Source organism: Pteronotus mesoamericanus, unplaced genomic scaffold (genome assembly GCF_021234165.1).
Source record: "Pteronotus mesoamericanus isolate MK-2021 breed Mesoamerican mustached bat unplaced genomic scaffold, CSHL_Meso_final contig_52, whole genome shotgun sequence".
In the NCBI taxonomy this organism is placed as follows: Eukaryota; Metazoa; Chordata; class Mammalia; order Chiroptera; family Mormoopidae; genus Pteronotus; species Pteronotus mesoamericanus.
In genome coordinates, this window is record NW_026555189.1 from 8,880,222 (window position 1) to 8,905,247 (window position 25,026).

The 25,026-nt window shown below is 51.0% G+C and overlaps 1 protein-coding gene across 1 annotated transcript; it reads right to left on the minus strand.

The window, feature by feature from the left end:
• Window positions 1–21,033: 21,033 nt before the first annotated feature.
• Window positions 21,034–24,440, minus strand: TLE7 (TLE family member 7). Its single transcript, XM_054579027.1, has 9 exons — window positions 24,070–24,440; window positions 23,892–23,914; window positions 23,705–23,763; window positions 22,947–23,159; window positions 22,613–22,854; window positions 22,273–22,414; window positions 22,002–22,155; window positions 21,444–21,517; window positions 21,034–21,138 (listed from the first exon to the last, which is right to left on the minus strand). The coding sequence occupies exons 1-9, from the start codon at window positions 24,378–24,380 to the stop codon at window positions 21,034–21,036; spliced, it is 1,323 nt and encodes a 440-aa protein (XP_054435002.1). The 5' UTR covers window positions 24,381–24,440.
• Window positions 24,441–25,026: the final 586 nt, after the last annotated feature.

A 25,026-nucleotide genomic window follows, 5' to 3' on the forward strand; every position in this document is an offset into this window, starting at 1 on the left:
ATAGACCTCCTGCATTGACCAAGGGGTTTGTTCAGCTGCCGGGATAAGGATGGGAGTGCTGGCCACGGGGGAAGAATCATACCTAAAGGAGAAATAGGCAGAAAGCGACAGAAGTGGTTGGTGGGACCAACCATGCTATCTGGCATCCTTGTAAGTGGACGTATCTAAGGTGCATGAGTTGTAGTGCCATGGTACCCATGGCCAGGGGGGACCCAGCACAGACACAAAGAATCCAGACTGGAGGGTCAGAAGCTGAGAAAGTCAAGTTCTGCAAAAGGCACAGAGAGCAATCCATGCGGTCAGGGCCATGGACTCAGATCCCAAGGATACATATCAGAGGGCGCGTGCTCCATCATGTTCAACCAGCAATAGACATGTCGGGGATCTACACCACCGTCAACCAGTGCCCTGACCGGGAACTTGCGACTTGTCAAAGAAAACACAAACCACCATCCCTCCATTTGGTTGTGAAGTTTGTCATTGTTTGACAGCTATTGTTTGGAGCATGAACTCCAGGCTGAGAGTTAAGCCACGCTCACACGGGGCGTTCTGTGGTGAAGAACCAAAGCAGACCCACCCCTGCCCCGCGGGGCTCCCGACGTGAGGACGCGCACAGCATCCCACAGGGCAGGTTACCACGGACCAACACACATGATGGTGCCTTGCTGAGTCCCACACAGAATGCCTCTTCTCTCACCCTGTGCATCGTGTTGCTTTTGAGATGGCCCCCTTCCCTTCCCTTCTGTACCCACCCTCCACCCTCTCTCTCCTGCACCCCGGCCTTCTTTCACAACTCTCTCCGGGGAGCTGTTCCCACTTTCCTTGCCGCCCTCAGTAATGTTCCAGAGACACACCCCGATAGGTAACTGCCCCTCTAGGACTAACCAGGTAACGATTTCTAGGGCCCAGTGCTAAAGGAAAACATGGGGCCTCCTTCTTCAAAAAGATCAAGAATTTCAAGGCGTTAATCCCAGTGCAGGGTGTGTGACTACACAGGTCGCATGCCCCCTAAAGCCAGATGCCCTTGTGGACCACAGGGAAATCGCTTGTGATCCACCAGCCCAGGGCGGAACAGAACCCATAAAGGTCTGTGTCACCCAGCCTTTGACCCTCCCGGCTTGTCATGCACAGGAGATGGGCCGTCATCCTTAACTGCTCCCAAAAAGGCCCAGAATCTCACCCATTCCCCTTAAGAGGGATTGGGAAAATTTGCTACAGCAGAAATTGCAACTGGAACTTAAAGGTTAAGAAAAAACAAGGTTTCTTAATGTTAATTTTAAAAACCAAAGTGAAATTTTGTAGAGTCTTTCCTGAACACAAAACTATATCCTGAATCGCAAAACTGGCGCAGCAGGCCCCTGCCTCCAGGCAGGGGCAGAGAGGGCGGCATGTCTCCCGGCGAGCGCTGTCGTTACCCAGGGTCTCACTCGAGAGGAGAGGTTCCTTATCTCCCCGCTAAGGAGCCCCAAGGCCTGAGGAAGGGGGGCAGCTACTCAGGACTCCCTTTCCAGAATCCCTTTTCTTGGCCACTGGTTTCCTGAAAATCACTGAAGTCAGGAGACACTCCTCAGAGGACAGGCTACTCCATCACGGGCTAGGCAGCCGACACAGCTGGGTTAGTGAGGAAGGGGCTCAAGAGCCACAGCAAAAATATCAAGGGCAAAAGAAATGGTCCCCAAAAGGCAGAGAGGCCATCAGTTCTGGGGAAAATTAGGTAGAGCAGAAATTAACTAACACCGCAGAGCATCCCTTAACTAAGGAGACAAGCTGGTGGGTAAATCCCCTACTTCCTGGCACCACAGACCCCACCTCACTCCACCTCACTTAGCAGCCAATGAGCGAGGAGTCAGAAAGCAGTTGAACCCCAGGAAAAGAAAAGTACCAAGTCTGACCAGTCAGGTCATGATGAGCCCAGTACCACCTACTGTCACAACGGTTCCAAAGAGGCAGCCTCCCCCTCTTCCGCACGGAGAGTGGAGGCATCACTGCGCCATAGCAGGGGCAACCAGGAAGGCGTGCAACCTGTGCTCTACTGAAAAATCAGGAGGAGCCGCCCACGAGCCTTCAGAAGGCCACCGGCGGCAAGTCCTGGCCCTGCAACACGGATGGAGTCAAGAGAAAAAGTGGGTTGGAAAAGATGCAGCCTTCCAGTCCCAGGTGAGACGATGTGTCCGTCCAGCAGGCAAGTGTTGGAAGGATAAGAAAAGCAAGACAGTGAGGAAGACAGCGCTCCCTGAATTCGGTCAGTACTCGCCTGGAAAACAAATGGCGAAACTGTGAAGGCCATCGGCAGCAAGCCGCGTTCAAGCACAGGCAGACAGCAGGCCAACGGGAAGGAGGAAGAGCAGAAGCTGCTTGAGGAAGTAAAAACAAGCAAATAGAAAATCCAAGACCTGAAGAAAAAAATTAGAAAAACAAGAAAGGCCCTACAAAACGTACATTTGTGTTCGAAACAGGACAGCCACGAACTCTTGTTCATGGCACGACGTTAAAAGAGCTCTGGCCACAGAGAACGTGGGAACTCCCAATGTGCAACACGTTTTAGGACAAACACGCCGAGAAAGAGGGCCTGTTTCAACAACCGTGTCCCTCAAAAACAGCTTCAAGAGGTAAACAGTCAGAAGAAACTTCCTGGAAGGCGTGTGACCAGAGAGTTCCTCTGGCCCAACCACGAAACAAAGGTGGAGCCTTGCTCCCAGCACCAGCAAGAAGCCAACCTGTGGAGTCGTCCTCTGCTTGCTGGGAGCCTGGCCTGGACAGGACGCCCCAACAGCAGTTCCTCGGGGCCATCTCAGGCCTTGAGGGAAGTGCCTGCCTCCCAGCTGGTACAGCTGGGATCCCCTCTTTGCAAGAAAGCCTTCTCTTCTCAAGAGCTGGACGTCGCAGGCCCCATCGTTCCCATGGGGAAGACCACTGCCCCACTGGGAGGGCCCCCTGTGGCCCTCACCCTGTCCATCCACCCAGTGGTTCCCCGTAGACCTACTAGGAAAACCCTATCTGTGCTCTCCCCCAGAAAGGATTTCCCTCTTCCCAAGGCGCTGCACGAAGACCGCAATCGGAGGTCTGCGGTTTCAAAGAGGCCTCCGACCTTTCTGCAAAGGCACTGACCGCGCCGCCTCCTCCTGCCTCCTCCCGCCACCGCCGTCGCTGCCGCCGCCACGCCAGCCGGGAAGGCTCGCGTCGTCCCGCACGGAGAAGTCCCTCTAGCCTTGAGAGAAGGTCATAGACCATGTCCCCAGCTCATCCCTGTGCTTCGCTGAAACCTTTCACTTCAGCAGGTACACGCAGAAGGGCCACTGGGTCATCGTGTCAAGGAGGAGCCACTGGGTTCCTGCAAAGATGGCCAATCTGGGCCAACCTTGTCACCATCTTCCTCAGCAGCCCCCCTGTCCCCCCGCCCCCGCTCTGCCAAGTGAGAATTACCAAAGGGCCCCCCAGTGGAGACTGGCCATACTCCAGCACTGGCTCCACTGTCTTTAGAGCAAATGAATGGACTCCACACTGTTAGGACAACTTGCACCGCAATCCTTGGTGCCATTTGCCTAGTTAGAAGAAATGTATTGTTGGAGGTGCCACTCACAAACACCTCCAAACCTGATACCCCAGCTCCAGGGCTATAGCAGGCAGCCCTCAACACCCTAATGCCGTTGTTTAGACTCCCCTGATAACAGCCACATTGGCTCGGCAGAGAATCACCTCTAATGCTCTAAAAAAACCAACACCACTGCCCTGGTGCACATGCATTACCCAATTCTAAATGTCACAGCACAGCAATGGTGTCATGAGGTGCTGTCACCAAACTCACAGGGCCAGATGTGCAGGGGGCAGTACAGGTCCCCAGGACTGCACGGGGGACTCCGAGGGCCACACTCAATGCTGTTGACACGCACCTCCCAGCACACCGGACTTCACACGGACTCTTATCCCCCGGGTCACGGACGAGATCCCCCAATGCCACAGAGCACGGGACCAACTCAAGGCAAAACCCGGAACGGGTTCCCTTGGTCTAAGGCAATCCACACCCAGAGGCACTCCTTGTTGTGCCCGCGGCACCTGCCAAGCTTGCTGCCTGGCACCAGGCGTCGCAGGCCCACCGGGGAGTGGCTGCTGTGCCCACAAGCCCACGACTGAAGGGCTGCCCAGGGCGAGCTCCATGAGCACTCAGGAAAAAGCTCCCAAAGTCTGGACAAAGCGTCATCCCTCATCAGCGACAACACATCCTAGAGTCGTTTAGAATTCCTGCTAAGATGTTAGGATAAATATGGAAGGAGTGAAGCAAGAGGAGAGCCAGACCTGAGCCTGATTTGTCTATGGAGGACAACTGATCATCAAAAAAAGAAAAAAAATAGTCAAAGGCACTCATCATATCCAAAATGTCCCAGCATGAGGGTACCAGAAACAGGTGCTGTTAGAGCACCTCCGAAATAGCGGGGACTGCCAATGCTTCCGGTTCCTCTTTCACGTCAGTTTCCTGCTGGGCCTTCCCCTGAGTGAAGAACTGATTCTGAGGTTTATACTTAAAAAAATGTTATTTAAAACAAAAAAGGAGAACTTCAAGGCCTTGCTCCCCACAGAATAAACTGTTACATTTTAATTACAGCCCAGATTTTAATCAATAGTAAAGGACTGAGTAATTGATATTGCATTTAATGCTTGAAAAATCCTTTAAGTTTGAGTAAAAAGAAATACAATGAAAACTGAGCTCCAGTCAGTCCAGCTGCCCAGCAGGCGGAGGAACCAGTCATGTGAGTGAGACAGGGCTGGGGTTTGGGGCCTATGGCCCGTCAACCTAGCAAAGCCCTTTGTCATGATTTCACTGGACCCTCCAGACAGTGCACAGAGGTAGGCAGAGATCACCAACGCTCAGAAAAGTATTCTTCCTGAATTTCAGCACAGCAAACAATAGCCACTTACTGAGGGCTCACTTCACAGGGGACATAGTAAAGCAGTGACCCTCGACCAGAGGCAGTTCTGTCCCCTTCTCCAGCCCATGACATTTGGCCATGTCTGGAGACATTTTTGATTGTCACAACTTGGAGGAGATGCTCTGGCATCCCATGGGGCGAGGCAGGGATGCTGCTAATCAACCTGTAATACACAGACCCCTCAAGACAAAGAATTCTTCATCCCCAAATGTCAATAGTGCTGAGGCTGAGAAACTCCAGTCAGGAATGAAGCATTTGAAACCCCCTAGACATCCACTTGAGTCATGACCCCTCTGATCATCTAAGTTGGTCTGCAGACTCTCCCATTGGGGGAAATAAGCAGACACAAAACAGCTGGGGGCATGCGGGTGAGTCAACAATTCCTGATGCCCATTCATGGGCACCCCCAATACCAGGCACCCAAGAATATTGAGGTCAGGTACTCTTTTTAGAGAGCATTCCCATTTTTTTTATCCTTATAAATAAAAGAAACCCCTCTTAAAAGAAGCTTTGGCACATTTTACCTTATTTAAACCTCACAGCCATCCAGTCAGGTTGGGACTGTTAGGATCACCATGTAACAGAGGAGACTGGGGTACAGATAACTTTTCCAAGGTGACAGAGGCAGCAAGTGGCAGAGCCACAGGCGTGGCCCGGGGCGCTCCGATTCCGCTGTGGCTCTCCATCGGGGTCACGCGCTCCGCCTCGGACGCCCTCCCCGCCCCCGCTCTGGGGGGTGAAACCAGCAGAGGCGCCTGGCCAGCCCTACAGCCCTGCCCCCAACCAGGACAGAGGTCAGGACGTGGACAGCTGGCAGGGAGCAGAGGCCACTCCCTTCACAGCCCCTGAATTAGTGGGGAGGGGACCCTGCCCTGGCCCTCCCGCTCTGGTGGGCTCCAGGCAGGAAGCCTCCCAGCCTCGGTCAGCTCCTTTTCACCTCCAGCCACCTGCGACCATGACCAGCCGCACCAGTAGCGGATGCATGGAGTGAGCTGTCCGCTCTGAGGCCCATCCCCTGTGCACCCGGCCTGCCCACTCCGAGGGCCCACCAGGCCCCTCTCTCTGCTCCGAGGCCGGCAGCCAACCAATGTCTGGAAATTACTGAGTAATGGCGAGTCCATGAGGTTTTCTTATTCTCCCTCCATTAAAACTCTCTTTGGTTCCCTCAGAGTCTCTCCGCTTTTGTTTCATTGCACGAGGCTGCTTGCAGACCAGGCAGGGGCAGACACCGGGGCTTGGACCCCACGGCCCAGGACTCATCCTCTGTCGACATTTCCTGGCGGCCACCTTTACTCTGATCACAGGGTTCCTGCAGAAAGCCACCCAGCACGGCACCTTCACATCCCAGGAAACAGTTAAGAAACTGCGTTCAAGCCCATTTTGTTCAGAGGCACATTTTTCTTTCTTTTTTCTTTTTTCTTCAGATGCACATATATAAATCTAAATGTTTTGTTTCAAAAAAAACAATAGATTTAACAGATGTTACCCATTTCCATATGTGCACCAGACCAGTTTTTTCAAATGAGGAAACATTTTAAAGCTAAGCGCCCCCCCCCCCCCCCCACTGCCCTGCCATTCCAGTCACCTGCCCATCTGGGACGAGCACTGTCGGAGTCAACAGAACATCCGTTCTCTGGGTATTTCTTACTGAAATGGGACACTCGTGGGGCCAGAATCAATGTGTCATACTGTCTGGTATGTCTGACAACTTACAAAGCACCATACTGCCCACTTCTGGACTCAGTCTGGGCTCATCTCTCAAAGGGCCTCGGCTCCTTACCTTGACTGGTTATCTCACCCCACCAGTCGTGCACGGGTGGCTTTTGGGGAAGGAGAGAGGGGTTGCCCAGTTTAGGACCGGTCCCCAAAGCAGAAAAAGGTTTATTTCTGTGGCTCTTGTCCACTAAGGGCAACAAGTGAAGCATAAGGCACGGTCAGTCAGCGCAGCAGCAGCACGGCCCGGAGCAACCCGCGGCACGCTCTGCACGCCAGGGCAGGCTGCACGGCACGAACCCCTATCCGATGGAGAAACAGAGAAGCAGGCCCAGAGTGGGTGAGTGAATGTCTCAAGATCACACAGTCAGTGGCGAGGTAGGGACTAGACCTGCACCCTTGGCCACAGCGCATTTGCAAGCTGGAGGCATCAGCGAAACCTTCTTACTCCTCACCGCACAGGGAGCAGGCTGTGAAGACTGACCTCCCTCGCCAGCACCTCCAGCCCGGCCCAGAGAGGAACCAGCCAGCGGCCCTAGGCTGCGAGCTGCTCCATTTCCACTTGTGGGCATCCTGCCACTGGGGTCAGCATCTCTGGTCGACAGGATTAAGACACCAGAGGTAAGAATCTAGGTGGGGTCAGAGCACCCCCTGCTGTCTAATTGCTTAGCAACTCAAACCTTAAGTCTGTCAGACTTCTTGAGGCCCCTGCCCAGGAAAGCTGAGGGTTGAGTTCAGGCCACAGCCCTCCTGGAGAGTTTCTCCTTTGGCTCTAGACCACCCTCAGGGAATCCCCAGGACCCCTGTAGCTGGGAAAACCATGCCCACCATGTGCAAAGCACTTTTTCTCTCTTGCTGCACCCCTGAACGTGTCCACCCAGCATCGTCTACTGATGGCTTCCTGTGGGCCAGCTACTGGGTCTGGTTCTTCGGGACTGGAAAGGATAAGACGCTGCTCCAGCCCCAAAGGAGCTTCTTGAGTGAGGCAACAATCACTGACGCCCAGCGAGGCAAAGATTCGACAGAAGTGAGTGCAGTGGCTAGGGAACCAGGTACCAAGGACATGGATCCAAGGGGCTCTAACCGCAGACACAGTGAGCTCTGAGGGGGAAATAGAGCTACAAGATGTGAAAGAAAAAGGCATTTCCGGAGGGAAGGAATAGACACAGCCAACACCCCTCCTCCCCTGTCCCTTGTCCCAGCTGCTTCCTCTTTGTCCCTCACTCCTTCCCTCCCATCTCACCGCGGGCCACAGGGGCTGTTCACCTGTGGACCCACCCGCTTCTCCGGGCTGCAGCTTCCCCCTCTGGCCGGCTCCATGTGCGGTGCGCCCCCTGCGACTCTCCCGGCCCTTGCGCTTGACCCTGCCAACGAACACCTGGCTTCCTGAGTCATGCACGAGTCCGCCCACAATCTGGGCGCCTGAGAATTCAATGTGTGGGGAATACTTCTTATGCGGGGGATTCAGTAGAGTCCCAGGGGTGTCCAACCTTTTGACGCCTCTGGGCCACCCTGGAAGAAGAGTTGTCTTGGGCCACTCATTAAATTCATTGAGACATGTAATCATAAATCAACTCAATGTTTTAAGTAAATTCACGATTTTGTGTTGGGCCGCATTCAGGGCCATCCTGGGCCGCATGCAGCCCATGGGCTGCGGGTTGGACACCCCTGGTCTAAGCGATCCTTTGCTCATAAGAAAGAGAAATCATCCTGGGCAAGGAGAAAACAAAGGTGCAAAAGAGTCATGCCGGGAGGAGTTCAGAGGACGGAGCAAGTTCACTCTGGGCTGTTGCAGCAAAAGGAGGTGGAGCAGAAGGGCTGGGACGCCCACACGGTGCCGGATGCACACATGTGAAATGGAGTGGAGTCGGGGCAGAGGCCTGGAGAAGGAGGGATCAGAATGAGTCTGCGGGACAGTGCAAGGGGGAATGTTTCCCAGTGGGCAGTCGGGAGCCACTAGCCACTCAAGGTTGGCAGCAGGAAGGGGCATCATAAAAGGCGTGTTTACCAAGAGTCTCAAGGCAAAGGCTGCCCTGTACCTGTGCTTGGGCTGTGATCAACCCGCATGCCAGCCTGGGAGAGGGGCACAGGCCGGGCACGGGGCTCCTGTGAGAGCCCCCGGGTTCAGCCCCAGGACCTTCCCTGCTGGGGGCGCTGCCCGCAGGGCTCCCCTCAGTCCTTGTGGTTAGAAGCGCTCCTGCCCGGGGGAGCGGGGACAAACTCAGGCTGCAGCTGAGCCGGGATACAGCACAATGTAGGCCCAGGCAGCATGGTCTTTATCCTGAACCTGCCACTGAATCACTGAGTCACCTTAAAAAACCCCTTTGTTCTCACCTCACGGGCCTTCTGATGGCCATCCTAGACCCTCAAAGTCAACAAGAGACCTTTGACATTCCTAGGGTTCACACTATGGGCTTTTGTGTAAGACGTCATTGGAAACTCAAACACAGACATGTCACGCAAGGCCCTGGATTACGCCCCGAGTGCCCATGCAGCTCCGGCCAGCACCGATGCTGGGATCCAGGCGCCTGCCTCTGGCTCAGCTGGCTCAGCTGCTCCTCCGAGTCTCCTTACTTTCCCGGTTCCTTCCCGTCCCCAAGTGAACCTGGAATTTTTCAACTTATTCAGGCTCCTCCCAGGACTCTGGGACTGAGGCCATTAAGGAAATCTCTTTGGCATAAGGACAGAGAGGACAACAGAGAGGAGTCCACTCCTGGCAGAGTGGGTCCTGGGGGTGCAGGGAAGCCCCTTCACCCTGGGCAGCAGCGTTATTTTTTTTCCTTCAGCTCGAGTTTGAATGTGCAGGAACAAGGTGGCCACCAGGGGGCGGCAGAAGACAAATGCTTTAACTGAAAACGGCTAATTTATCTAAATTCTCTGCCCACCAGGTAGAGCAGTGGTTCCCAACCTTGGCTGCACACTGGGTTCACCAGAGGAGCTTCAAACAACACTGATGCCAGGTTCCCAACTCCATAAATGAATTAAATTGGCCTGGGGTGCAACCCTAGCATCATACTTTTTAGTGTCCCCAGAGGAAATTCAATTTTTAAGATGGGGAAAGAGGTAGAGGAGGAGCAACCTCTCAGATCATTCTACTTTTCAGCAAGGGCAGACAACCACTGGGCTAGACCTCCAGGACCCCACATGTGGTTCACAAACCACCAGCCCCTCCAGCCCCTGGAGCTTGGTAGAAATGCAAAATCTCAGGTCCCATCCAAATCTCAGGTCCCATTCTGAATCAGAACCTGCATTTTCAACAAGATCTCCAGGGAATTCACGCAGATTAGACTTCTAGGAATGCTGGTCCCAGTAACGAGAAGGGCCCTTGGGGGTTTCTAGTCCAATGCCGTATCTGCAGTTTATAGTTGCAGAGATTGAAGCCCAGAGGGAAGAATCAATATGCCCAAGGCCATGAGCCATGCATTGGGTGGGATGGCACAAACCTCAAGACCCAGATCCCAGTGCACAGCACCCTGCCCCTCCAGCCCAGAGCCAGGCCTGGACACCAGATGGCAATAAATGGTGGCAGAAGTTTGGTGGGTTTTGGAACTTCCCAATAGCTCTCAGCACTTGAACTGTGGCAATCCCAGAAATGGCTGAGATGCCATCCCTGGCTCAAGGTGCTTGCATCCTCACATGTAACTCCGGATATACACATGATACCAGCCAACCTCTCACCTTGACTCAGGCTGTGGGATGGTCTCTAAGTCTAGAAAAACAGAAAAGGGAGAAAGATCAGTGCCGACTTGTAACCCAGAAAGACTTCCCACAGGCTGAGCTTGCTAAGGGAGAGGGTTAGATTTCAGTGGCTGGTAGAGGGAGGGGCAGGATTTCAGGCCGAAAGACCAAGATGAACGAAGGGTATTAATAGGGGAGGACAGGGATCAGTGACTAGGGCACCAGGTGAAGTTCCTACAGCAGTGAGAGATAAAGCTGGGTTAGGATGGCAGACAGACAGACAGAGGACTACGGGGTAGAGCTAATTCAGTCCCTGGGCTGAAAACCACTGGAAGCCAAGGAAGGTGCTCAAGCCAGGGGAAGAGAACTGGCCTTGCGAAGACCTTCTGGGTTGTATTGACCATAGCACAATGGAGACTAGGGCTACAGGAACCCTCACACTGGGAGCTCACTTGAGGATGAGGCTTAAGGTTCTTGCATCTCAAAGTCACCGGTATTTGGCATAGCCTTGGCCCTTAGAAGGCATTCTGCAGATGACCGTCTTCAATGGGAGGCCAGCCTTTAACCTAAGGGCCATTTAATACTCAAGGTCCAGATGAGACCAAGAATTGTAAGTCATGCTCTTGTAACCTTGAGCTTGTTATGTCACAGAGTGGGGATGGCAACAGAAGCTCCCTCGTGAGGTTACAGAGATGTCTGTGACAACACACATTGCATACCTGGCATCTAGGGGGTGCTTGGTATCAGGATGACTCTATTCAACTTAAATCCTGCTCTCCCCAGGGCCTCAACGATGGGCATGCCTCAGTATCCTCTGCAGCCTCTTAAGATGCTCCTGCAATGTCTTCTTGGCTGTAATTAATGGTAACATTTGTTGAGCGCACATTAAAACAGTTTATATGAGCTCATTTAATCCTACAATAATCCTCTGAGGTAGGTTTTATTCATAGCCCAATTTAAAGGTGAGGAAACTCAAGGACACAGCTCCCAAGCGCACACAATAGGGGCTTAAATCAGGTTACTGGATCAAGCGCTCCGTTCCTAACCAGGCTTTCATAAGGCCTCCAGGGGAGGCTGCCCAGGGCCTCCTCCATGACCCTCGAGCCACACTTTATCCATCATAACCCTTCCTCTGACTGTTGTGGGCCCAGCCAACCTGTGCTTTGTTTTGAGCCTTCATCTCATCCTTTGGTCCACACACACATTTCCAAAGGCCAGTGGGATACAACTACATGGATGTCTTTCCCTGAAACCCAGCCAGGCCCAAGCTTCCACCCTCCTCTAGCTTGCGCCTCAGGTAGCGCATCGCTTCTACCTCCGTCACAGCACTAAGTCCAGTCTATCCAGAGGTCTCGTTCAGCGTGGCCGGGCTGGCCTCCTGTCCCTGTGGGTCCTGGCAAGCAGGAATCTCTCCTCGGGACGCTTCTCATGGACCCCAGCGCAGTGAATACGGGACTTACCTAGCTCTCGGACCAGTGTCCCTGCCCAACAACCCTATTTGGCTCCCGGTACTATTGCTCATCCGATCCTCCAAGCTCTCAAACCTTCCCCTTGACCATCATTCCCCAACGGTCCTCTCTGCTCTGTACTGCCTCCCAACTGCCTCTTAGATTTTTCTCTTCCCCCACATTCCAAGAGACCAACTGCTCCTCAGTCCTTGATATTTGGCCAGTAATTTTTTTAGACTGTCCCTTAATGTGGTTTTATCTACTACTTCCTTGTAAATAAATCCAGATGATGCGTTGGGGGCAAGAATAACACAGAAATGATGTTCTGTCCTCACTACACCATATCAACATGTATCATCACTGCGGGTTTTAACTTTGTTGCCTTGGAAAAGGTGGTATCTGGCAGGTTTCTCCACTGAAGAATTACAATTTTTCCCCTTGATTCTTAGCTGTCATCATTCTTAGTCTGCTGTTCGCCAAATGGCAATTCCCATCTCTCAACATATAGATATACAGATGTGCTATATACGTAATATACACAAATGTGTGTATACACATAGCCAATTTCTATCACAATGGACTCATAGGTATTTTATTCTGAGTTATAATCCATTACTATCTAATTTATTATTTTTTAATTTTGCCCAAAAGACCCCAGTCGGCCACTAGAAGCACTTTCACGCTGGCTCCCGCGCCCTGCTGACAGCCCTCGTCGTTCCTGAGCGCGCCCGACTCCCTGGCACTGCAACCTCCATGAGTCCCTCCTGACACCTCTGATTCCGACACAGCACCGAGGACTCAGTCTCGCTGTCCTCCTTCCTCCACCCTAGAGAAACCTGCCTCTTCCACCACGTACTTACTTACATACTTAGCCTTACAATACAGTACATTAAAGACCTTCAGGGATACTAAATCGTTCCCCTGTGAAAAACAAACTTACTAACTAAAGTGTAACATCTATGTGCAGTTTTTTTTTTTTTGGTTTCCAGCCTTAAGTTATCTGATAGAAATACTGTTTTCACCAGTTACATGGCTGAGTTATTTTCTTCCCCACCCCCTTCAGCGTGGTCATATTTATTTGACACACAAGGTTCATGGGTTACTTTTATATTCCATTTCAGATTACCCCCACATCCTGGTGGATTTCAATTATTCATTTTAGAGGTAAATGAAACATGGCTGTTTCCAAAGGTCAGGACAATATGAAAAGGTGCAGAGAGGGAGGGGCCACCTGCCTTCTCCTGCTGCCCATTCCTATTCACCCACTTCTCCACCTTGGTGACTGATTTCATGGTTTCCAGTTTATCCCTCCTATATTTCTTTTTGCACAAATGAGCAGAGACATGTATATTTCTATAATCCTTTCTTGTGTATGTGTTCACTATAGACTGCCTGCCCTTTGAGTTTTTCACTTAAGTGTATCCTGAAATTCACAAAAAAAAGTTCATAGAAAACTTCCTCATTCTTTATCGCAATGGGCAGCCTCACACTGCATGATGGTGGATTTCATGACACCGCCCCTGCCTGGGGGTGTCTCTTTTCTTACTCAAGTTCCTTGCAGAATCCCCAGGATCCTGTAGATAAAGTCATGGCATCATGTCTGAGCTAAGTGTGAAGAGGGAAAGAAGATGGCAAAAAAAAAATTCCTGGGGAAGGAGAGAAGGAAGCCTCCCCCCACACCACGTTCCCTGGTGCCTGCTTTGTCCCTCAGCGCTCCTCACTCTCCACCCACCAGGCCTGGGGCGTCTTGGACGTCTGACTCCTACAATAGCCCCTCCATGGTTGCACCTGCCTCTTCTCACAGGTCCTCCCTTCCATGACCGTGGCCATGGCTCCCGCGATTCTCACCACACCCCCAACCCCAACACTGAACCTTAGATCTGCAAGTCCTATGAAGGCCTGTCTATAATCTGCACATTTCAGAAATCAATAAGCTAAAACTAGTTCCTGTGTACCTGCTGCAGAGAATCCAGAAAATTGCAAACCAACCTCTGGCCCCAAGAAAGAGAAATCATCTCAGGGGAAGAGTAAAGGAGCAAAGCACTGATGAAGAGAGAAACTTTCTCTGCCGGTTCTGGGCCACTGAGCACGAGGAGCCCGGAGGAGGGACTTGGAAGCCTGGCCTCAGATCAGGATGCTGCGGGAGGAGGTGAGAGGAAGGCGGGAGCAAAGGCTGGGAGGCAGGAAGGCACGGGAAGGGTCTGCAGGACAATGCGTAGCTGGATTCTTCCGGATGGCAGGCTGAAGGTCAGCCTTATGGTTACGGGCCCTGAGAAATATTTCTCCAAAGGCTGCGAGGTGCCACTTGAGATTAGGTGCAAGGACACCTTGAAAAGTATATTTAGAGAGATTCCTAGAATAAACTGAGCCCATCCCTCTGCAGCTTTGCAAGGAGCGGGGGAGGAGGGATCTCTGGCTGAAGTTCTCAGGGCACCAAGAATCCCTCCCGCTGGGGAAGCTGCGGGTCCTGCAGTCAGCGTCTTCCTCCAGTCCTTGGGGGCAGAATGTGGAACACAAAGGAGTGAACAGGAGGGGAAACCCCAAGGTCAAATCTGAGGATTAGCTGAAAGGGAACCAACCAAGCTGCAGACTCTCCCTGCAGTGCTCTTTGCTCACTGCACACTCTCCTTCCAGCACTGAGTGGGGACAGGAGATGGCAGCAGGGGGTGGCCTGGGCAAGGGGTCCTGACACATCCTTGTTCGTGGTTTCCCAGGGTGGCTCAGATCCTGCCCCTGGATCACAGAGCAGCCACTCAGAGGAGAAGACAGGACTGAGAATCCCAAACCACAGGCTGCACTACAGTCAGTAAGCATCCCAGGACACCAGAGAGGGAGTCAGGGGGAAGAGCTCAACAGAGGCGACCCGAAACCTGTTCCCAGTGGAGCACCAAAACCCAGAGAGGAGCAAGTCGGGGCAAGGGGGCGCGTCCTACCAGTATGAAAACAGACTCTTACTCTGGTGAAAACGAGAGGTCCACAAGAGCTGAGAGAATGAATAAACCGGCAAATCCAAGGCAGCTATCTCACCCCTTAAGAACCGTGGGTAACTGGGATGGGGTGCCCATTCCTTGGCAGCCACCCCTTGGGGTCAGCAGCAGCAGAAGTTTCCCTGAGGTGGTTCCATGTTCTGCCCATCCATCCCGCATCCTTTTTCCCCACTGCCTTTGCTTACAACAGTAAAACTGAAACCCCTGCTCAGAGGGAGTGGTGCCACTCTTCTGCCCTTCAAGAAGAGATGTCCGTCTATGTAATGAGGAAGCAAAATTATTGGAAAGAGAAGAGAAAAAAACAAAAACAGAGTTTAATAAACAAAACAAAAAACTGGCAAATCCAAGCTAGCCATAGTTTCTTCCCTCCATTTTCCCACTGAATTTACAGGGATGAGTCTTCTGGAATCTTCCCACCCTTCCCCTAAGTCACCCGGGCCTGAAATCCAGTGGAGGGCCCGGAGGCTTGACAGCCCGAACCCCACCCCTCGCTCCTCTCTCCTCCTCACCCGCCCCGCGCAGGTCCGCGGGCTCCCCGGGCCCTGCTCACCCGTGCTCGCGGCGCCCCAGACGTCCCCAGCACCGACACCCGCCGCCCGCCGGTCATCGCCCGACCGCTCAAGCGACGGTCGCCGCCGACTGGGCAGACGATCTCAGCTCGGACGGCCGCTCGCTCGCTCGCTTCGGGCCTCCGTGCGCTGGTCCTTGTCCTGGCTCCCTCGCGGCCCCCACGCCCAAGTCAGGCGCGTTGGCGGCACGTCCGAGGGGGCTCGCGCTGCGGGACCCAAGTCCCCGCCAGGCCCTCGCCGTTGCCGGCCCCGCGCCTTCGACTCGCCCTTACAGCCGCGGGGCCACGGTGCGCGCGACGGCTCGGGTCCAGGTCCGCACCGGGAAGCCGGGCGCAGCGCACGCTCCCTCCGCGGAGACCGCTCCGCGCCCGGAAGAGCGACCCTTCTCCTTTCCCACGTGCCCCCAAACGTCCTCACCCGTCGCTGGGGTCGGGAGGACTAAGGGTCCGCGGGAGGCCGGGAATCCGCCGGTTTCGCCCGGGAGCGACTGTTGATCCGACGGCAGCTCGTCCGAAAAAGGCGCTGAAGACATTTTGTCTTTAGGGACAAATAAGAAACACCGGTTAGCGGCCCTGAGGGTACCGTGGGCAGCGCGTCAGCGTCACAACCCGAAGGTCCTGAGTTCGAGCCTCACAGAGGACACGTCCGGTTTTTTCCTGTGGCTGGCCGGGCACTGCCGGAGGAAAACCGAGTCAATTCGTCCTCGGGCCCCCACACACGATAGACTCAACCACTTAACGAAGACGTGGAAGTTACAGCCACCGGAGGGACCGCTGGTCCCTCCCCAAAGAACAAACACCCCCAAGAAAAAAGCGCGCACGGTTGGCGCGGCCGGGGCATGGCAGTACCGAGGCGGAGCGGTTCAACCCCTGGCGACACCGCTGAAAATCAGTCTCCTAGACCTCTCCTGACCTCCGTCTTCCCCAGCTCGCTGGGAGCTGCCCGTGTCTCCAGGCTCTTTCTCAGCTGTCTCCAGAGACGATGCTCCCGGTGCCTTCTCCACCCGGCTCTCGGGAGGCGGAGAGACTCGCGCCGTTCCGCGTCCGTGCCCCACGTGGTCTAGGAGGGCGGGGGCGGGGCGGACGGGACCTAGCGGCCTCGGGGAGGACCTAGCTCGGAGCACAGCTTTGGCTGAATCCTTCCTTCCTTCTTTTTTTCTTTTCTTTCTCTCTCTCTTTTTTTTTTTAATAAGATTTTATTTGAGCCTATGCTGGGGAGCAAGGTCTCAAATGTTCCCTGAATCCTTCAGTTTTTTATTATTCCGTTTACAATAGCTCTCAATTGCGTCGTGATTTAGTCTCTGTTCTTAATTTCAAAAATAGGAACATTTCTAGTTTTCATTTTACTATTCATTTCTATCTTAAATTGCATTTGATCATAAAATGTATTCTGTAAATTAAACCCTCTGAAATTATGACTTAGTATATGGTCAAGTTTTGTAACTTTTGTGTATGTGGACCAAAAAAATGTATTCTGTAGTGGTTGTATGAATTCTTCTAAGTTTACTATTTATGTTATTCAACTCTACTACAATTTTTTGTGTTTAAACTATGAATTACTGCGATAGGTTTGTCTCTTTTGTCAATTTTTTTTATAAATTTTGAGACTACATTAATAAGTACATAGAGCATAATAGAATTTTTGCATCTTCCTGGTGAATTCAACATGTATGAAGTGTTCACCTTCATCTCAAATATTGCTCTTTGTTGTAGAGCATATGTGACCTAAAAATAATATATCAGCTTGCTTTGATTTAGTGCATAATGAAATGTTTTCTTTTTGTACTTTTTATCCTTATATTTTAAACATGTACATTTGAAAATTTTAAAAATCCAGTTATATAATATCAACAGATTAATTGGAATATTTACTGTATTTATATTCACTATAATTACTTATATATTTAAATTTAAATCTACCATTATAATAAGCTTTTCTTGTTCTGCATGTTCTTTGTTGTTTTTCTTCTCTTCCTTTGCATTGCTTTATCATTATTATTATATAATTTTATGTATATTAATAATAGATAATATCAAATTGATATAGTATTAATGTAATAAACTAATAAATTTATATTAATTTTAAATATAAAATAAAATTATTCTATTGTTCAATATTTCCCCTCTATTAGTTAGAAACCATACCCTTATTTAATAGTCTTTTAGTAATTAATCTAGAAATTACAATGCTACTCCTTGACTTATCAAGATTACTATTAATTGGGCCTTTAGCTTCTTTCCAGAAAATAGTTTAGATTTTTTTTACTTTATCATTCTCAATCATTACCCTCTCTATTTATGTGCCTTTGTTTTTTGTTTGTTTGTTTTAAGAGAGAGAGAGACATCAATGTGTGGTTGCCCCTCTCACACACTCCCAACTGGGGACCTGGCCTGCAACCCAGGCATTCACCCTGACTGGTCATCAAACCTGCGACCCTTTGGTTTACAGGCTGGCACTCAATCCACTGAGCCACACCAGCCAGGACTATGTGTCTTTGTTTTCAATTCTCTTTGAGATATACCTAGGAGTGAAATTGCTGGATGGTAACTTCATGTTTAGCATTTTAAAGAACTACCAAACTTTTTCAAAGTGGCTGCACCATTTTGCAATCCTGCCATTAATATGTGGACATTCCGATTTCTTTATATCCTCACCAACGCTTGTTATTGTCTGTCTTTTTTATTCTAGCCATCCCAGCGGGTGTGAATTACTATCTAACCATGTGTTTGATTTGCATTTCCCCAGTATCATTGAGCATCCTTTCATGTGCTTACTGACCAGTTGTATACTGAGTTTGGAGAAAGGTCTATTTCAATCCTTTTCTCTTTAAAAATTGGTTTGCTTGTCTTTTATTATTGAGTTGTAAGAACTCTTTATATAATTTGTATGTAAGTCCTTTACCAAAAAATGTGCAAACATTTTCTCCCCTTCTGTGGGTTGTCTGTTCACTTTCTTGATGGTCTTCCTTGAAGCACTCATTTTTAATTTGATTTTTGAAGAAATAAACAGTCGAAGCTCCCTTTTTATCCCATTATTATCCAATTTCTCTAGCTCCCTTCCCAGAGACCACCACTGTTCTGAATTTGTTTATGGTTCCTAACTTTTTTCTTTAATTGTGTAAAATGCACAATATGAAATTTACCATCTTAACCCTCTTGAAGCGTACAATTCAGTGACATTAAGTACATCCACACCACTGTGCAACCACCACCGCCGTCAATCTCCAGAACTCTTTTATCTTGCAAAACTGAAACTTTGTACCCATTAAGCAATAACCTAACATTTCCCTTCCCTCTCTTCTTGTAATTACCCTTCTACTGTCTGTCTCTATTCATTTGACCACCATAAGAAACTCATGTAAGTGGAATCATATAGGTTCTGTCCTTTTGTGATTGGCTTATTTCACTTAGCATAATGTTTTCCAGGTTCATCCATGTAACGTGTTAGAAATTCCTTCCTTTTAATGGCTGCATAATATTACACACACACACACACACACACACACACTAATGTGACACTTAATGTGGGGGCATTCTGAGAAATGTGTTAGGCGATTTTGTTGTACAAACCTAGACGGTCTAACCCACTACACACCTGGTAGAGCCTATTGCTCCACACATACACATACACCTGGTATGATATAGCCTATTGCTCCAAGGACACAGGCTTGTACAGCACGTTACTGTACAAACAAAATTAAGGCAAGTACAAGAGAAAATTATGCAATCAAGAGATGAGGTAAACAGGAGGTAGATGAGGCTGCTACTGGTATAATTTGGCATACTGTTTTACAGTAAATGTTCTTGTATAAGTAGGAGTGCACTCTAAAATAATGATAAAAAGTATAGTGAATACATAAACCAGTAACATAACCATTTATCATTCAAATATTACATACTATACATAATTGTATGTGCTGGACTTTTATATGATGGCAGTGCATGTTTGTTTATATCAGCATCACCACAAATACATAGGGCTTTATGCTATGATGTCACTATGGCTAAATCACTAAGTGATAGGAATTTTTTATCTCCACTATAATCTTAGGGGACCACTGTTGTATATACCTTCCATCACTGAATGAAACAGTTGTTACGTAGTACATGACTGCATATACAAAAAATCGCATTTTGTTTACCCACTCATCCATCAATGGATATTACACATTTTGGAGTCTATTTGTACCTAGAGCCCGGTAAGATTGGTCTACTGTTGGCTTTTACCCTTTGTGTCCGATTTTCACGTGGATGCTAATTACTTACATTTAGAAGCACACTGGCTATCGCAGGTTAGGCAAACTATCGCCAGCAGACCAATCTGGCCACTGCCTGTTTTTTTGAAGTTTTATTGGAACTCAGTCCCACACATTTATGTATTGTCTATGGCTGCTTTCATGCTACAGCAGTGAAGTTGAGTAATTGGTGCAAAGACCATATGGCAAAGCCTAAAATATTTATTACCTGGCCCTTTTAAGTATGATGTTTTCAGGGCTATAGTAACAAATACACTCCAAATTTTATAACAGCTCAAATATGTTTATTTATCTTCCATGTGATAGTCCAAAGTGAGCAGCTTTTCCCATTTGACTTGTGGACACAGCATGCTTCCACATCATTCGCCCTAAGCTTGTAGAAAAGGGCAGGGGAGCTGGAGGGGGCACCCTAACTCCTTTAGCCTCGGCCCCGAAATGAATCACATTCTTCACTCATGATCCCCCAGCAAGAACAAGGTTCTCGCAACATCTCAACGCAAAGGATGGATGGCACACTCGGTTCCTGGCTTTGCAGCCTCCGCCAAGCAACACTTCGAAGCTACACATTTTAGTGGGCAGCTTTCTATCTCAGCCAGGCCAACACTCAGCAAAGCGGAGGCAGGACAGAAGAGGATTCGAAAGCAGGCTTGTCTGGCTTGATTTTGGGAGCTGGGGTGTTTTCATCTTGAAGGAGGCAGGACAAAATATTACATCATCACATCCTCAAACATAAGGAAGCTGCCTTGCAACAGAGATAAGTAGCTTTTGACTGGCATCAGATCCCAGAATTAGGATCAGGACTTCCAAAGACTCAGATAACGGTGAGGCATCCTGAAGCAGAAGCTAAGAGGAAAGAGAGCCCTTCCTCAGGGTGCAGTTAGACCAGCGCATGGAGTCTTAAGCCAGGTCAAGGGTTGAGCATTGTTGGTCCAGCAACTCTGACACAATCTGAAAGTTTGTACATGTACATACATTTCTTCCTGAGCCTTCTTAAATTCCAAGAATTCCCTGATTCTCCTCCAACCACACACCACAAAAAGTTACAACAAAACTAAGTCTGGTCTAAAACTCTTCTTACCCTACCCTGGAATTTGCTGACTGGGGGCATAAGCAATATACCACAATGAGTTTGTTACTGTAAAGAACTTACCACATATCCAGGCCATTCTGGTTTTTGCTTTTCTATTTTATTAATTATAAAGGCAAGTTTTCACACCAAAACCCAGCAATCAGTGGTGGAAAAATAAGAAAATGAAAAATCCCTAAGCTGTACAATAAAAAAACTAGGAGTACAGGCTAGAAGCGTGTTTGGGGGCAGGCAGGGGAACACAGCTGAGCTGTCATGGAGGACGAGGTAGAGGTGTAGGTGGCGCTGGAAGTTGTCCGGCACCCAAGGTCACCCTCTCAGCATGTCGGCCTTCTCTGGGTCTTCATCAGCAGGACCATGGTGCACACTCTTCAGTACAAGAGCTGGTAAACTGAGGCACAGTTCTTGGAGCCCGTGACTAGATACTGGCTGTCGGAGGACACATCACAACACACGATTTCTGTAGACTCCTCTTCCTAGAAGAAAGAGGCCAAAAAAAGGGACTACATGCAGGGGTCAGGCTTGGGCAAGAGGTGAGGTCTTTATTGAGGGCTCTTTCAAGGCTCAGCATTGACCTGAGACTTGGTTTGGAGAGAGGGCCAGGCATCAGGGCGCAGGGTGGAGCCCCTAAGTGACAGGACCTTAAGGCCTCATTCCCCCCATGAACCGAATGGCCCTGGACGCCGTCACTGCTTTCCTGCTCTGTCTCTGGGACCTGACCAGCTGGGATCTGGGGCTACAGCTCCGAGTGCCTGGGTTTTCACATCCCTCCTTCCAGTACCTGAAACAACCTCTGTAGAGAAGGCGCAGCTAAGCAGTGGATTGACTCGCCCAGTGTGGTCACAAAATAGCTCCCTGTGAAGGAAAGACAGATGGAGGGGCCAGGTACTGCATTCTAGTCCCACATCTGTTCCCCTGGACGAGGGAAAAGGTTTCTCTGCCTTAGTGTCCCCAAATATAAAAATCAGAGACACAACCCGAACCACCCCCTCACCAGCACCCCAGCCCAGCCACACACAGGATGAGGGTGAGCACCACTGCACAGGAGGACGCTCAGCCGGGGCTTCACACCCTTTTGTCTGTGGCTTCAGGCTGTCATTCTGCGGAGGAAGCTACCACTTCAGAGAGAGTCGGGAAAGGAGAGGAGGTGAGTAGAGAGAAGGCCGGAAAAGCAGCCAGACCACAGTGGGAAGAGGGGTGACCATCTCTGCGTGGGCAGTGTTAGCGCTGGAGAGGGAGGAATTAAGAGTTGGAAATAAGGCTGGGCCCAGACTCTACAAGTAAGTAGACACCCTGCAATGTGACAGGACACCGAGGTGTCACCTGGTTTCTCACTCACCACAGGAGGCAAACTTCAGGTTGTGGTGGTGGACATATTTATTTATGGAGGCCTTAAACTTCTCCTTCCGGTGTGAGTGCAGGATTATGATATCACTTGTTCTCAGGCCCACTAACACCCATTCCTCGCTGGGGTCGTGGGTAATGCTGAGGATCTGTTGGGGGGAAGATCTGGAGTCAACGCTCAAAGCTGCCAAACCCGGGCCCGCTCCCACAGAAACCCACGGCTCCCAGGCCAAGCCGCACTCAGCCCTGCGCAGCCGACCAGGCACCTCATGGTGGAGACTGAGCTGCTGCAGCTTCTGGCAGCTCCTCAGGTCCCAGGAATACAGCCTGGTGTCTTCGCCTCCCGTCCAGAACTTATTGCCCGTGAGGTCCACACATCGGGACCCATATTCGGGGATTTCTTGCTTCCTGGCGGGAAACAACTCAGAAGTTTGTGTATTAGTTGGACCCCCCAGAAGTTTGGGGCCCACAAAGGCCCTAGAAAGACCCCAGATATATCCTCCACGCAGACACACCTACTCCTACTACACAGAGGGGAAATTGAGGTCCAGAAAGGACACATGCTTCCCCAAGCACCTTACCGTCAGGCCCTCCCCCAGGTCATACCTGATCAAGATTTGGTTCTGCAAATCCCAGATCTCAACGAATCCTTTGAAACAAGCCAAGCAGATCTGGGCATTGGAGGAGAGGGCCAGAGAGTAGCATATGGGGCCTGTGGAGGCCAGCTGCGCCCGGATGCGAGGCGTGGGCGCCAGATCCCACAGAGTGAGGGTCCGGGACACGCCCCCCGTGATCAGGCTCTGCTCATCGGGGAGGAGCTTGCAGGCGAGGACACAGTTCTGATGGTCCTGCGGGAACAGTTGACATGCTCATCCAAGCGCTCCCAAGCATTGACAGAGCATCGTCTGGGCTCCCCCAGGCCCTCCAGAACACGCCTCACCTGAAAGTTCAGCTGAGCCTGCGGGGCCTTGTTCCAGGTGTGCAGAGCACTCTTATCCCACACCTTGATGTAGCCGTGACCACACGTGTACACGTGGTGAGTCGAGCTGCTGATGGCAATGGCACAGACTCTCTTGCCGTGGCGGAGCCGGCCCACCTTCAAGGGTGCACGTGGGGTCCTGGGCCTGACCACCACTTCATCTGCAATGGGAGGCTGGGGAGAGGAGACGGTGGGCGGCCATGAGCGGGTCACAGTCCTGGGCTGCCCCCATCCGCGGGGGACTGCCTGCCCCGTCCTCTGACTACACTCCTCGCCACTCATGCAACAGCTCCTCCCTCACTCCCAGCCAGAACCATGCCCCGACACGGGGACCCCAGACCGCCGACACCTTCTCCATGAGCCCAGGTCATGCCCAGGTTCCCCTCCTTGATAAATGGGGCCCATCTTTGAGACTATTCTGAGCAACAGTAGTGAGCGAAGAGCGTGGCTCAGAAACCCTTAGGACACAGCTCTCCAGGTGGAGCCTCTGTGAGCGGAAGGCCCTGGATACTGGTGGTGGGAGAAGGGGGGCAGTGCAGTCCAAAAGCAACGGGGAGCCACAGGACACCCGCCACCTGTGGGAGACAGCATGACTGTGGACGCAGCGCACAGCCCCACCTTCTTCCTACTAGCTTCTTGTTTTGGCGTGGGTAAGGGGGTAGGGACAGAGATGGGGAAGATCCCAAGTTTTGGGTTTTTTTTTTAAAAAAGACACTTACTATTGCTTTGAAGAATGACCAGACTTCTTCACTGGAAGGAGGTGAAGGACAAGGCTGGCCTGCAGGGAAACATCAATGCCCACCTGCTCACAGAGAGGGTTTTCCTGACACCGACGCCTCACTCCTGGTCCCCTCTAAGGCCTTTGAGGGGCACCCTCCCTGCCCACACTGTCGGGGTGGGACTTACCGAACCTGGATCCTGGTAGGCAGCTATGACAGATGGAAGGGAGAGAGGGAGGAGACAGGGCATGAAATGGAAGGCTCTGAGCTAGGATCCCGGCCCCCCTGCCCCGCCCTGTCCCTGCCGCAGACCCTCCCCCCAGGTCAGTTCCCTCCCCCACCAGTCCGTGCAAAGGGAGACCTACCTGGAGCCAAACTCTGCTTCTTCTCTTGGCTCCCCCTCTGAGAACCAGCTGGCCTGGAGCTCAGACCTGTCTAGGGCCCGGAGGGCCCACTGCTGCGGGGTCAGGGAGCTCATCTCCTGAAAAACTGGGCCTTGCTGTGCTGGGGAAGCTGGGGGCCACTGGGGCATATCATACACCCCATCCGGCTGGGACTCTGCTTGCTGTCCATGCTGGGCGGAAATGCCAGAGCTTTCTGGCTTATACCTCCTCTCCTCTGGTTCATCATAAATTCTGAGGATAGTGAACGAGTTCCCTTCCTTCTCCCCACTCATGTTCTTAGATCGACGAAATGCCTGAGCCACCTGGTTGTAGGGCTTGAGAAATGGCTCCGTCAAACAGATGCTGGGTTCCTGTTCGTCCTGATCCCCTGCAGCAAGAGAGGAAGCAGATGCGCTGTTTGGGGGTCTAGTTAGAATGGTCAGAGAACACCGCCCACAGTGAAAGGACTCAAAATATTGGCTGCTGACCAAATTTTTATACAAAAAGTTAGCAGCAATGGTGAAAAGTTTCACATATTTTGAGATGTTACCAGGCATTACGCTTTTTCTATCAGACACACAGACTGCATTTCCGATCCTATAACATCAAACTCACCCTTTAATATGGCAGTCAATTTGTCAAACGAAGGCTCATCCCCAGTGTAAATAAAACAGAAGGCAACAGGACACTCCACTCACATCACAGGGCCTCTCGCCCCCTGGAGGGGACAGAATGGAGGAACCCTGAAGAAGTCAGGCAAACGTGATGATCCTTTTGGATGGGGCAAGGCTGCAGAGTGATGAAGGCGTGGCTGGTGGTGGTAATCTTTCCCACCCTGTGCGGGAATTCTGAGAACTGAATGGAATCATGTGTGTAGGATACTCAGAATTATCTAATATCTAAGGCTAGTGACAAACATGGAATAAATGGCAGAGACTG

Coding starts and splice junctions, on each gene's coding strand:
- TLE7 (XM_054579027.1), bottom strand. CDS start 24,380: ATGAGTGGGGAGAAGGAAGGGAACTCGTTCACTATCCTCAGAATTTAT. Junction 23,764..23,891: donor CCTACCAGGATCCAGGTTCG/GTAAGTCCCACC, acceptor GTTTCCCTGCAG/GCCAGCCTTGTCCTTCACCT. Junction 22,415..22,612: donor CAGAACCAAATCTTGATCAG/GTATGACCTGGG, acceptor GTTTCCCGCCAG/GAAGCAAGAAATCCCCGAAT.